Source organism: Daucus carota, chromosome 1, assembly GCF_001625215.2.
Source record: "Daucus carota subsp. sativus chromosome 1, DH1 v3.0, whole genome shotgun sequence".
In the NCBI taxonomy this organism is placed as follows: domain Eukaryota; kingdom Viridiplantae; phylum Streptophyta; class Magnoliopsida; order Apiales; family Apiaceae; genus Daucus; species Daucus carota.
Window position 1 is genome coordinate 47,863,688 of NC_030381.2, and position 13,774 is coordinate 47,877,461.

Sequence of the window (13,774 nt, forward strand, 5' to 3'; positions counted from 1 at the left end):
AAAAAAATTTATAGTAAAATTAATGATTTGCAATGGTGTACTATGTAACTTCATATAAGGAGTACCTCCCCGGAATGTTGTCCCACATAACATATATGATTTTCAAAGTCTGCAATAAAATGCAATGGTTGGATAGCTCAGTGGTTAAGAGCTTATCCTCTATCGTCCCAGGTCCTGGGTTCGACCCTGGCTCACCCCCGAGAGTTTCGTAGAACAGATACTCATTTGTAAGGCTATAAGCCATATTTGTCAAAAAAAACCATATGTTAAATGTAACATCCCAAATCGGTCGGATAAAAGAGTATTTGGGCCTTTATTTGCACAAGCAAATAACTAATTTATACCAATTTGCTAGCACACATCTGGTTTTGGGCTTGAGATGTTATAAATGATATCAGAACTCTACTGGGTGTTTGTAACATCCTACATCGATTGGATAAAAGAGTATTTGGGTCTCTATATGCGCTAGCAAATAACTAATGTATACCAATTTGTTAGCACTTGTGGGTCGACCTGTGGTGGGTTGTTGGGTCCGGTATACATTGGGATGTTATATTATATGTCTTCATAAGTGAATATATTTTCGCAATTAAAAGATTATAGAAAATATTAACACGGACGTATCTACGATTCATCCAAGGTATAAATATATGACGAAGATATTCTTTTGCAATACAAGATATTATAAAAGAAAAGAATAAAGCAATTTAGCCACCCTATCTAAATTGTTGAAAGAATATCTGTATTCTTGTAATGCGTTGACTCTCGTACGAAATTATCAGTATATTAACAAAGAAAAATCTCGTCTCTGTCAAACAACGAACAAAAATTGACAACAGATAAAAATGTTTAACGTTTTGGTGGTTGACGACGACTCGACATGTTTAACTATTCTCAGAGCATTTTTACAGAAATGGAATTACGAAGGTATATATCTCAACTAAATCTTATAAGTTGTATGCTCGGATTGAAGGATATGAATTTCCTTTTGTGATCTAAAATTATGATGTTATATATCCTTAACATGTTTTGATAAAATTTATCATTTTTACATTCTTTTCTCCCAACTTTGCTTGCTCCGACGTGTGTATATAAACTCATATTTATTTTAAGCAAAACTTGTAATTTTTTAAAAATATTATGAAGGCTTAGACACATATCACTCATTGATTCTTGAATTGTTGTTGTCAACTTGGATTTAAGAACATTATGAAGGCTTAGACACATATCACTCATTGATTCTTGAATTGTTGTTGTCAATTTGGATTTAAAATGTTCCTATATGATATGGAAAATTTTATACATCTAGCTAATTTTTTTGTGACATAACATGTATAAATGCAAATTTATGTATTAGGAATGACAAGACATAATATTTAGTTGTATAGTATTTTAAATTAATATCATTTATTTATCTAATTTAATTTGAATTGATTATTTTAAATTTAATCTTTAATGTCATTTGATTGTGGATATAAATGTCATCTTGTTATTTAGTTGCAGTAAATTTATTTTGTTTATAGATTAAATATTGTGCACAACCTATTTATATAACTATCTTGAATATTGGATTGCTTTTTTTTTTTTTTTTTTTTTTTTTTTTTTTTTTTTTTACATTTGTCATTCAAAGTGTTGGTAATTTGGTAAGCAAAAACGTAGGCACAAATTATAAACTATTGGTTTATATGTTAACAAAATAATAAAAGAGCGTCGTGAAAGTTATAAGTATTTAAGAAAAAAGTATAGTGATATATGTATAACAATATTTTTTATTATATTATTAAAAATTTGTGTTGTCAATTGACATATGAATTTACAATGATGTTTTGTAGGGTGTAATCATAAAACATAAATATATATTTACAATTCTTAGATATGATCAAAACGTAGATATATCATATTTTTTTTGTTGTAGCAATAATTTTTTCAGTCATACGGCAAAAGGTCACATAGTGATTTTAAAAAGAACGTGTTCAACATAAGTTTTATGTAGCTAATTTGAAATATTTTATTATTCACCGGGTATGTATATGATTTTCTTAATTTTTATCTAATTTAATATATTAAGTCCATGTTATTTAACTCTCATGATATGTACAGTGTTTATTGTATGAAATGAAATAACGAAAAAGGTAAAATCTATATATTATGTTTTTTTATGTCATATATAATATTAATTTTTTATTTAAGATATTTAAAGTGTTGAGTAGGTATTCAATTTTAAATATATTATTATTATAAATTTTGCAAATCATATATGTTTGGATCGAGCGGAGAAAAGAGTAATCCCGCAGTAGAAAATGGTACACATCTGTATATTCAATTATTATAGTTTAATATAAATATTTTATTTAAGGTCTGAAAAATTATTTCTTGAATTCATTTATTGTGTTTTTTGTTTTTTACTTTTTACATGAGCTTCATAAATGGTGTTTGGTTTTATTAGTTACATGGTATAAATTTTTATCTGATATTACTCTATTCTCCTGTCATATTAGATTAACTTTTTTATCTGATAAATTGTCTTAGAACTAGAACAAAGATTGTAGTAATTTTTTCTACTTGATAAAATAAACATAATTTTGTGTACTGTTGATTTCAGTGACTGCTGTAAAGCATCCATATGATGCTCTGTGCGCGCTTCGGTTGAAAACGTATGATATTGTCATGTCTGATGTGCATATGCCCAACATGAACGGCATTCAACTCCAGAAACATATAAACCAGGAATTCCAGTTACCTGTCATATGTAAGTTTTTACATCCAATTCACATATATGTGCATTATATAACTCCAGGGAAGTTAATTGGTGCCTGATGCATATTGAACTTTGAACAGTGATATCATCCGATAGCCAAAAGCAAATGGAGGGACTTCAAAACGGGGCAGTATACTTCATGGTAAAGCCTGTAGGAATTGATGATGTGAAAAATATATGGCAATTTTCAGTCTGGTGGAAGAGCAAAATAAATAACAGTACTCTACCAAGAGAGATCAATAGTCATTCTGAAGAGGATTTAGTAAGAGAAACTGCATTATCTTCTGATGATATTATTAATGGTAAGAAAATCATGTTAGTTGTAGATTAACGGTATACAAAATAAAATATAAGTTATAGACTTATGGTAATAATAACAACTAATTGTTGCTTCGGACACAGCAAGGAGTGACAGAGTTGTCTGGTCAGGTGATCTCCATGATCGATTTGTGGAAGCTCTTATCGTCCTCGGTTTTTATAGTAAGCTCAATATATTATATGCCTATTTCAATTGCAATCATTAGTTATATGTATATATGATGTTCTAAATAATTTTTGTGCAGATGCTAAACCAAAAAAGATTCTGGAAGTCATGAACATACCAGGACTTACTCGAGAGAATGTGGCAAGCCACCTTCAGGTTTCTTAATAGTGTGAAATTGTATATTTGATTGTATGGAGTTTAGTGTCTAAGACATTTTTTTACTGGACACATGGAATCTGTTCTATCATTTATTTTTTCTAATTATTATGTGCTGGACATTGTGAAATGCAGAAATATCGAATGTTCGCGAGACGTATTTTGGATGGCGATGAAACTGAGCTTAACAATAGGCAATGGTTCAATTATCATTATCACTCAAGTGTGGTATCTGGAAATCCACACTTAATATTAATCAATCAGCTCAGAGATGAGCGAAGAACTCGCCAGTTGGCAGCCCCTGTTCCAGCTGGTAATATATCCTACAACCATTACCCCAGGTCCCCAGTTAGCATGCTAATTAGTCTTATACATGTATATCTTTGTCATCTTTGCAGGAGCTTCTTCAGGAAACAATACAAATATTGGAATGTGGCACTATGGAGGATTGGTTGGAGCAACTTACAATAATCATATCGGAACTTCTAGTTCTGCTCCCTTTGATAATTCTTACTCTAACCAGGCATTCAATAACGGCTGGCAGGAACTCAGTAACCTTTTCTTCGGACACAACACTAATGGTGGTCAGCTAAGTAATGTATGATAAATATTTAACTTCTAGCTATACATACTTTCATATTTTCTTATTTCAATGTTTAAATATTTTGCTTTGGACTTTCATTTTAAATGGTGTAGCTGGGAATTGTGCAGTGTGATCTAAATACTGGCAATTTTAAAGAGTCATGTGATATGCTTGACTAAATTCATATTAGCTCGATTGCTTTACATTAGAGGGTCGGAGTTTGTCACAGTTGTTGGAATGATATATATGATGTTTATGCATGTGCAGCAACTTGGTGCGGGTGCTGCACAATTGACTTATCAAAACATTTTCACTGGTGCGGGTGCTGCACAATTGACTGATCAAAACCTTTTGACTGGTGCGGGTGCTGCACAATTGACTGAGCAGAACCTTTTGACTGGTGCGGGTGCTGCACAATTGACTGATCAGAACCTTTTCACTGGTGTGGGTGCTGCACAACCGACTGATCAAAACATTTTCAGTGAACAGAACATCAATGGTGGTCAGGTAACTAAAGTATGATCATATACTTTCAAGTGTATGTACTTTCAGACGTTTATCCTCTACAATTGGAGCATTTTTAAAATTTTTAAAATTAGTCAGGTAACTAAAGTATGATCTAAATTGTGTCCATCAGGTCACTTACATAGTTATATGTATTCTGTTCTAAAAATTTATGCTTCCATTGGTTTAAATTAGAGTGTTGAAGTTTGTTATTGTTGTGCTGATATAATGATGTTTATGTGTGTGCAGCAACTTGGTGCGGGACAAAGCAGTGCTCAGAAAAGCTGGTTTGATGACAATGAGGCATTCTCCCCTGATAACTTTCTGTTAGATCTATTCCCGGTATGCATACATTTTACTCATCAATCTAGGTCCTGTCTCATTTGACTGCTTTAGTTGTTGACGAGGAAATAATGTCTTTTGATTATTAATATAGGGAGAAGATGAAGATACCTTTTGGGGGGATATGAACCTTGTTGCAGCTGAGGACAACGATGTTCGTGAAGCCGATGCCAAGGATGCTGAAAACTCTGGAGACAATGATAAGTATGAGAACTCCGGAGACAACAAGGATGCTGGTCTAGCTGATAACAAGGATGCTGGAAACTCTGAAGCCGCTGACAAGGACGGTCAGAACTCCGGAAATTGTTGAATGGTGATTGACACCGTGCTAAGCTACACATATGAAAAATCAACGTAAAACTGCATTCCAAGCATGCTGTACTATTGGCCTATTTGAATTTGTTTTATGAACAACCGTACTATTTCTGGTTTATTTGGTTGAAATGGTTCCCTAAACTTTTGGAAAGCTACTGATGTTTTTCCCTTTAATTAAATTCTGTCTTTGTTTGGGAATCAAAATTTTCATTCAAATTTCTCTTCTTTATACTCACTCCTCCGGCTCGGTCACACTCAAATGTTTATATTTAGGTTGGGCATAGAGGTCAAGAAAATAAGTACTCCTTTGTTTCTATTTACTTTTCTCGTTCGATATATTGGGGTTATTCCTAACATGAGACAAATTACTAGTTTATGTCTAGTTTATAAGACTAAACATAGTCGTGAGTGATATTTCAGGATTCGTATTCATGAATAATTTAATACAGTAAAGTTTTTATATTTGATACCAATACAAAATTAGAGATATTAACGATCAAAAATGTGTGTTGACAAACTTGATAAAAATATATTGAAAAAGTATTGAGAGACGGTGAGAGGAAAGTAGAATGAAAAATATGAGAAGTGTGGATAGTGATGAGGCCGATTGATATTTAATATATAAAATAAGTATAGTGGAGAAAAGTAATGTTATAAAAAATTATTATATTTGATAATTTTTGAAATGTAAAGAATTGAATGAGACATTTCGAATATATATTAGTTTTGTTTTTCTTTTCAACTTCTTATATGATTATAATGTATTTTAAGAAAGGTCCTATATGTCATAATTCTCACAAATAATGTACAAAAAACAAAGTTGGGAGAAATGACCCAAATATCATTTATTAACTTCGGCTAATCCAGCGTTTCAATATTTGGAAAAAAATATCAGATCTTGTTGTGTTTAGGTTAAAATCACTACAAAACGTAACACGATACGATGTTTTAGAAGTAAAACGTTACATAAAATATCGTTTAGAGTCTCGAAACGCTAAATTATGTAGTGTTCAGAAGAAAAAGATAATAAACACAACAAGATCTAACGTTTTGGATTAAAAAATGATACATCGAAACGATCAATTTATATTTAATTATTTTTTAGAAAAAACTATGGCTGTGAGAACTAGGGGTGATTGCGGTGCGGGCGGTGCGGTTTTTCACTAAAACCGCGAACCAAACCGCGCATGCGGTTTGGTTAAAAACTCAAACCGCAACCGCACCACGCTAGCATATAAACCGCGTAAACCGCACCACAAAAATGCGGTGCGGTGCGGTTTGTGCGGTTTGTATGCATAAGAATAAATATTTTTAGTTGAAGTTAGAAATAAAATTTAAATATACAATAATTAAAATCTTTTCTAGTAATGAATTTATATGATATTTATCATTTCAGAGCTACAACTACTAAAATAATACGAACAAAAGTGTAAATATAATAATAAATTTGAATACTAAGAGACATATTATAATAATATAATCATTTCATACAAATTTGGTATAATAGTAATGCGAGATTGATAAAATAATTATTAATTATTATTTAAAGAGATTTAACGAATATATATAACATAATTAAAAATAATATATATAAATATAATATAATTTTATTTGACAATCACTAATATATATATATATATATATATATAATAATATTGCGGTGCGATGCGGTTTGAACCGCACTCGGAATATGTCAAACCGCAACCCGCACCGCACCGCGCGGTTTGTGAAAAATTCAAACCGCAACCGCACCACGAAAATTAAAAACCGCATTTTATGGTGCGGTTTGATGCGGTGCGGGCGGTTTCTTGATCACCCCTGAGAACCACATCTTTTTAACACGTTCTAAAATTTTGATTGCTCACGTGTACACCCGTGCAAACAAAGATGATCTTTTTGCAAATAAGGTTTAAAAACTTTATGACTTTGTATATAGGTCGTACATAACTTTAATTCTTAAACAGAACGGTGTGTTCTAAAGAGGAGAGACAAAGAGATGGGTGATGACAACCGTGATTTATTCGAGAAATTACCTCAAGCATTTAGACAAAAATTCACACAAGATGTATTATCACGCACAAGCCCAGCAGATGTGGTAAGAATTTCACTTGTGTCCAAAAGTTTCCAGTCGGCGGCCAATTCTGATGTTGTTTGGGACACATTTATTCCACCTCATCATCGAAAACTTGTTCTTGATCGCTACTACAAATCCACCTTTGAATCTAGCAAAGACGTCTTTCTCTTCCTCTGTGAACATATCGCTGAGAGCCATACCGACCCTCTGGTAATCGACAATTTGCTTTATTTTGGTGCTTTTTTTTTTTATCTAGTCAATTTTTGTTTCATGTTAAATTTTCCATATAATATATTAACAACAATTGCTGAATCACTGCCTATGTATGCAATTGGGCAAATGCAAGATGAAGAATGGTGATTTTGATACTGAGAAGAGAGTATGTTTTTTTTAATTAATATAAGTTCTTGTTTGGTTAAGAATTGGAAGGTAATTCCAATGTAATTTCAAATTACTATGCAAATTGTAATATTTGGTAGGTATAAGTTTTAACTTCCCCCTGGAAATGCAAGTTACAGAGGGGGAGTGAGGTGAGGGACTTTACATGATTTATGGGTATTCAAAGTTTATGGGAATTACACTTCCCTTGTTAATGCCAACTCGTAAATCGTCAAATCTCACTTCCTAGGAATTTTAACTTCCTACATATCTCGATGTCAACCAAACAATCACTAAGGCTTTCATTAAGGTAGGTACATAGGCTTTCACTAAGACCTGAGGTCTCTTTACTCCCCTCCCAATTATCTTCTTTCATCATACTTCCACTTGGAATAGATAGAATAAATTCAGCATCCCTCATTGTAAATATATAGTGGATTATATCATGATTATAATCAGCACTCTAGACTTCCTCGGTTTGTTTCATTAAACTGTTAACTTTACCACCATATAAAGCAGGATGTTCTGAATGAACATAAGGAGCATATATATTGAAGCCATGGTACACATTCAAGACTTGGAGAAGGCCTCTTCCAATGTACCATTTTCCACCTTCCTCTGTTTAGTCTCTATCCTCTTATCTGACCAAAAAAAAGTCTCTATCTTCCCAAGTAGTACTCCATGTGTGGCTTCCATTGGACCCTAACCTCGCCCTCATAAAAGATTCTTGAGGGTAATATCAAGCCTTAAATTTCAACTAATGAGCCTTTCCTATACAATAAACTCCCTTGTCTTCCAAGAAGTGCCAAATTAAAGTCCTTCAACTTTAGGAACCCCGTGCAACCCCTGTACTTAAGAACTGACAAACAGTTCCAACTCATCCGGTGGACACCCTTTCCATTTGATGCAGCAGGTTGGTCATCAAAATTTTCCCATCAATCTCTTCATATCTCTGACAGATTTTGGTGGGTAAGATGAAAACACTCATAGCATAAGTGGGTACGGACTCAGTAACGCTTTTTAATTAACTCCTGTTTCCTGGATTGTGAAAGCATGTTACCATGCTAACTTCGGACCCTTGTCGGTATTCAGTCTTAAAAGATACATATTACAACCTAGCGTATTTGGCAATGTGAGATATAAGCTTCCTGGCCCTGCTTCCGGAATCCCCATTTTATTGCACACCTGCATTTATACAACATGAAAGAGTTTATACTAAAGAATACTAAGACATGCTCAAGTTCACTTTTTGTCTAAAACCTTTCTAGGAGTTTGTCGCAAACTTAAAACAGTAGAAGAACATAATGCAATAAGACTAGCACTTGCTTGATACTTTCTAATTAATGCTGAAAAACCCTCAGCACACATGATGAAAAGGTAAGGAGAGAGAGAGTTTCTTTGCCTAAATCTTTTTGTAGGCAGAATTGGTCCTAGTTTGTTTCCTTCATGTGCCAATATGTCCCATGCTTGACACACACTGCCGTATCGGCTCTACCAGGTCTGGTTAAACCCCATCTAAAATCCGAAGTGATACTGCTTTGAGTTTCATTGCCTAAATCTTCTCATAGGCACAATTTGTCCCAGTTCCTTTCCTCCATGTGCCACCATATATTCCATGCACACACAATGCTAAAATCCTAATTATATTGCATTAAGATAACTCCTCTCCGCTCTTTCATATGCTTTACTCCATGTAATCATCTTTTCCCTTTTATTTTATTTTCAAATAGTATGGCACCTCGAACTAATTTTTATTAATGCACTTATTTTTTAAAGCACAACATCATCGTATATTGATATCCATTTATCTTCCAACAAAAATTCATAACAATAGTATGACACTTGATATTTTATCCATCGGCTACCTTTATAAATTGAGTTTAGTATATTCAACCCGGTACCCCAATCTTATTGTGGAATTAATATTCAAGATGTTACGGTGCTTCCTAAATCTTTTAAGACGTGTAAAGGTTGTCCCTGTGTCATTACCTTTACTCCCATAATGGCAAAATTCTAAAAGATGTATATCAAATATGGATGAATACTGGATTTCAAATTCGCTGTCAGATTGATCACAATCCTCATCACTTTCTTCTGACTCAAAATTAGGAATACTCGGTGTAATAGACGGCTGTGAGCTTGTGACTCCCTAAACTACAGACTTTTGTCTCTTTATCATACTTCTGATCATAAAGTAACAAAACCCCCAAGTCCTTTTCTTTGCCCTAATAATGGAGTGAAACTAAAAGGCCTTTGTTTGCTCTTGCTTACTTCATTCTGAATTGGCTTACTAGATGAGGTTTGCTAGCATTGGAGCTGAAAATTGAGGGTTGAAAAGGCTCTGAAGCAAGTGAAAAGGCCGGTGCTCACTTTATTACCGTCACGAATAAGCTTGATCAACTCACTTAATTTTGCATCTAATATTTTTTCTTGATCTTTGAATTATCTATGAATTGATCGTGATTGTTCCTTTAATCTTTTTGTCAATTGATCATGATTGTTCTTAGAGATTTTTATCAAGAGATTTTGACTGTTTCATCCATGATTACAGACAATGGAGAAAGAATAATGGTGATCAGGCACCCTAGCAGAATTATGTGGGTGTGTGGGTGTGGGTGTGGGTGGGTGGGGGGGGGGGGGGGTGCTGCTCAGAGACTACCATGTTCTGTATGTAGACATATTCAGATGGACTAAATGAATTCGCAACTAACAGAATACACCAGCTTTTGGCTAAATATACCATTGGTTCCTATTGTCTTTTGCCCCTTGTTCCTAAAAGGATCAGATCTGTAATTACTTTTCAGTTTAAATTCGTCACTGGTAAAAATTGATTGAAAGTCTTTCTTTATTTTAGATTTTTTTTTTACTCAAGTTAATATGTTCTGTTCACCTGACAGAAGTTTTGGTTAGATAAATGGAGTGAGACTACCATGTTCTGTATGTAGACATATTCAGATGGACTAAATGAATTCGCAACTAACAGAATACACCAGCTTTTGGCTACATATATACCATTGGTTCCTATTTTCTTTTTCCCCTTGTTCCTAAAAGGATCAGATCTGTAATTACTTTTCGGTTTAAATTCGTCACTGGTAAAAATTGATTGAAAGTCTTTCTTTATTTTAGATATTTTTTTTTTACTTAAGTTAATATGTTCTGTTCACCTGACAGAAGTTTTGGTTAGATAAATGGAGTGGGAAGATGTGGCTCAAAATGACATATGAAAACCTCTCAATCACACAGCTTGCAACAGATTACTGGACGAGAAGGTGGAATTTTACTGTCATTTTGTTTTTGGGCAATAATTACCTTTTGTTACTTACGAGTTCTATATGCATGTGTTGTATGATAAGTTTTTCATGTTGTAATTGTTAAAAACAGCAAAGAACAGTATCCGGTGCTAGGTCATGTGATTTGGCTTCAAGTGTATGGCAAAATACCCACTTCAAGATTGTCACCAGAGACAGCCTATGAAGCTTATCTTGTGTTTAGACTCTCGGATTACATTTGCTATGGACTTCACATACCTATAGAGGCTTCTGTTGGGATCCCAGGGGAAGAAATCACAAAGGAGCTTATATATTTGGACCCTCGAATAGCCAAGTCTGGGAGTTTTAACTATTATCCAAACACATACCCGGGGGAAGGAAATCCCTTAATAGAAGTTAAGATGGGTGAATACTTTAACAAAGAAGGGGAGAACAGGGATGTGGAAGTAACTTTGAAAGAAGTGAAAAGTGGAAGGCCAAAGTGTGGTGTCCATATTGCTGGGATGAAGATGCTACCTAAGCGCAATATAAACCTTTAATAATCGTGCTCGCTCTTGTTTGGGATAGAGATCTGGACGTTAAAAATTGTTATCTGTTCATATCTTTGACGCTTTGCGTGTGATGATGAAGACCTGTAATCGTTAGGCAACTAATATTAGCTAAGCAGTACTACTGCAACTCTCAACATGTTTCCCGTGCTTTATTCTAAATTATTACAATGATATACTTTACTCATGAATGGTTTACCAAGAAACAGAACTATATGGCCATACCCTTCGTGAAACTCATGTCTGTAATGAAAGCCGGAGCCTAAAGACAGTCAAATTAGAAATTAATTGCCACATACAGAGCAACAAGTGTTTTGGTTGAACATTTACAGGTCTGATTGTACTATCTAGTTCAGTTTCCTTTATCTCTACATAATTAAAGTATTTGAACAAGTACTTCAAATTTGAAACAGTAATAAGAAACCGAAAATATGAGCCTCATGAAGCTGCATTAGCTGCCCTTTGGTCGGAATTCAAAGCCTTCAACACCGGGTCCAGTCTTAAGATTCTCACTGTTTTCTGTCATAGTGATCTCCAAATTCATCTCCTCCCCTCCTCTGTTGAAGTATTCTCCTAATCTAACTTCAAACCTGTCATCTTTTCTCTGTTGCGGATATTGGAGATCATCATCCCCTTCTGACCTCATCTTATGCGGGTTCAAACAAGAATTCGCCAGTTGGCAGCCCCTGTTCCAGCTGGTAATATATCCTACCACCATTTACCCCAGGTCCCCAGTTAGCATGCTAATTAGTCTTATACATGTATATCTTTGTCATCTTTGCAGGAGCTTCTTCAGGAAACATTACGAATATTGGAATGTGGTACTATGGAGGATTGGTTGGAGCAGCTAACAATAATCATATCGGAACTTCTAGTTCTGCTCCCTTTGATAATTCTTACTCTAACCAGGCATTTAATAACGGCTGGCAGGAAATCAGTAATCTTTTCTTTGGTCACAACACTAATGGTGGTCAGCTAAGTAATGTATGATAAATATTCAATTTCTAGCTATACATACTTTCATATTTTATTATTTTAATGTTTAATTCTCTTGCATCGGACTTTTATTTTAAATGGTGTAGCTGGGAATTAGAGGGTCGGAGTTTGTCACATTTGCTGGAATGATATATATGATCTTTATGTGTGTGCAGCAACTTGGTGTTGGTGTTGCACAATTGACTGATCAAAGCCTTTTCATTGGTGCTGGTGCTGCACAATTGACTGCTCAAAACCTTTTCAATGGTGCGGGTACTGCACAATTGACTGATCAGAACCTTTTCACTGGTGTGGGTGCTGCACAACCGACTGATCAAAACGTTTTCAGTGAACAGAACATCAATGGTGGTCAGGTAACTAAAGTAAGATCATATACTTTCAAGTATATGTACTTTCAGACATATTATTCTCTATAATTGGAGCATTTTTTAATTTTTAAACTTGGTCAGGTAACTAAAGTATGATCTAAATTGTGTCCATCAGGTCACTTACATAGTTATAACTTATAAGCCTATATATTCGGTTTTAAAGAATTATGCATCCAGTGGTTTAAATTAGAGTGTTGAAGTTTGTCACATATTGTTGTGCTGATATAAATGATGTTTATGTGTGTGCAGCAACTTGTTGCTGGACAAAGTAGTGCTCAGAAAAGCTGGTTTGATGACGATGAAGCATTCTTACCTGATAACTTTCTGTTAGATCTATTCCCGGTATGCATACATTCTACTCATCAATCTAGCTCCTCTCTCATTTGACTGCTTTAGTTGATGAGGAAACGATGTCTTTTGATTATTAATTTAGGGAGAAGATGAAGATCTCTTTTTGGGGGATATGATGAACCTTGTTGCAGCTGAGGACAATGATGTTCGTGTAGCCGATGCCAAGGATGCTGAAAACTCTGGAGACCATGACAAGGATGATGAGAATTCCGGAGACAACAGGGATGTTGGTCTAGCTGATTACAAGGATGCTGGAAACTCTGAAGCCACTGACAAGGATGGTCAGAACTCCGGAAATTGTTGAATGGTGATTGATACCGTGCTAAGCTACACATATGAAAAATCAACGTAAAACTGCATTCCAAGCATGGTGTACTATTGGCCTATTTGAATTTGTTTGATGAACAACCGTACTATTTCTGGTTTTTATTGGGTTGAAATGGTACCTTAACCTTTTGATAAGTTACTGATGTTTTTGAGTTTTTCCCTTTAAAATCTGTCTTGTTTGGGAATCAAATTTATTATTCGAATTTCTCTAGTTTATATCTTTTATCACCCAAAAGAACAAATTTGTATATATATTAGTTTTGTTTTTGTGTGAACTACTTGCATGATTATAATTTTTTTCCAAGGTTCACATATCATAAT

The 13,774-nt window shown here is 34.2% G+C and overlaps 5 protein-coding genes across 6 annotated transcripts in view; 4 read left to right on the forward strand and 1 right to left on the reverse strand.

Annotated features, from left to right (window-relative positions):
- Positions 1-845: 845 nt before the first annotated feature.
- Positions 846-4,503, forward strand: LOC108223675 (two-component response regulator ARR14). The gene is made up of 8 exons (XM_017398049.1): positions 846-927; positions 2,603-2,749; positions 2,839-3,060; positions 3,161-3,229; positions 3,322-3,398; positions 3,534-3,711; positions 3,797-3,996; positions 4,249-4,503. The coding sequence occupies exons 1-8, from the start codon at positions 846-848 to the stop codon at positions 4,501-4,503; spliced, it is 1,230 nt and encodes a 409-aa protein (XP_017253538.1).
- A 131-nt stretch (positions 4,504-4,634) lies between these two features.
- Positions 4,635-5,385, forward strand: LOC108200850 (uncharacterized). Its single transcript, XM_017369116.2, has 2 exons — positions 4,635-4,827; positions 4,922-5,385. The coding sequence occupies exons 1-2, from the start codon at positions 4,714-4,716 to the stop codon at positions 5,135-5,137; spliced, it is 330 nt and encodes a 109-aa protein (XP_017224605.2). The 5' UTR covers positions 4,635-4,713; the 3' UTR covers positions 5,138-5,385.
- A 1,697-nt stretch (positions 5,386-7,082) lies between these two features.
- Positions 7,083-11,598, forward strand: LOC108205449 (F-box protein PP2-B10). Of its 2 annotated transcripts, none has more exons than XM_017375414.2 (3): positions 7,083-7,426; positions 10,769-10,863; positions 10,976-11,598. In XM_017375414.2, exons 1-3 carry the CDS (start codon positions 7,139-7,141, stop codon positions 11,400-11,402), a joined length of 810 nt encoding a protein of 269 aa, XP_017230903.1. In that variant the 5' UTR covers positions 7,083-7,138; the 3' UTR covers positions 11,403-11,598. The 2 variants fall into 2 exon arrangements, with proteins under 2 accessions (XP_017230903.1, XP_017230901.1); XM_017375412.2 differs by having other exon boundaries at positions 7,084-7,426; positions 10,766-10,863.
- LOC108205450 (putative F-box protein PP2-B12) overlaps positions 8,247-13,774 on the reverse strand; it is a 36,196-nt gene continuing 30,668 nt past the window's right edge. The window contains exon 5 of the mRNA XM_064085795.1: positions 8,247-8,779. The gene's annotated coding sequence lies outside the window, so the exon portion shown is untranslated. The remainder of the gene's footprint in view (positions 8,780-13,774) is intronic.
- Positions 12,936-13,728, forward strand: LOC108205451 (uncharacterized). The gene is made up of 2 exons (XM_017375417.2): positions 12,936-13,117; positions 13,209-13,728. Exons 1-2 carry the CDS (start codon positions 13,004-13,006, stop codon positions 13,428-13,430), a joined length of 336 nt encoding a protein of 111 aa, XP_017230906.2. The 5' UTR covers positions 12,936-13,003; the 3' UTR covers positions 13,431-13,728.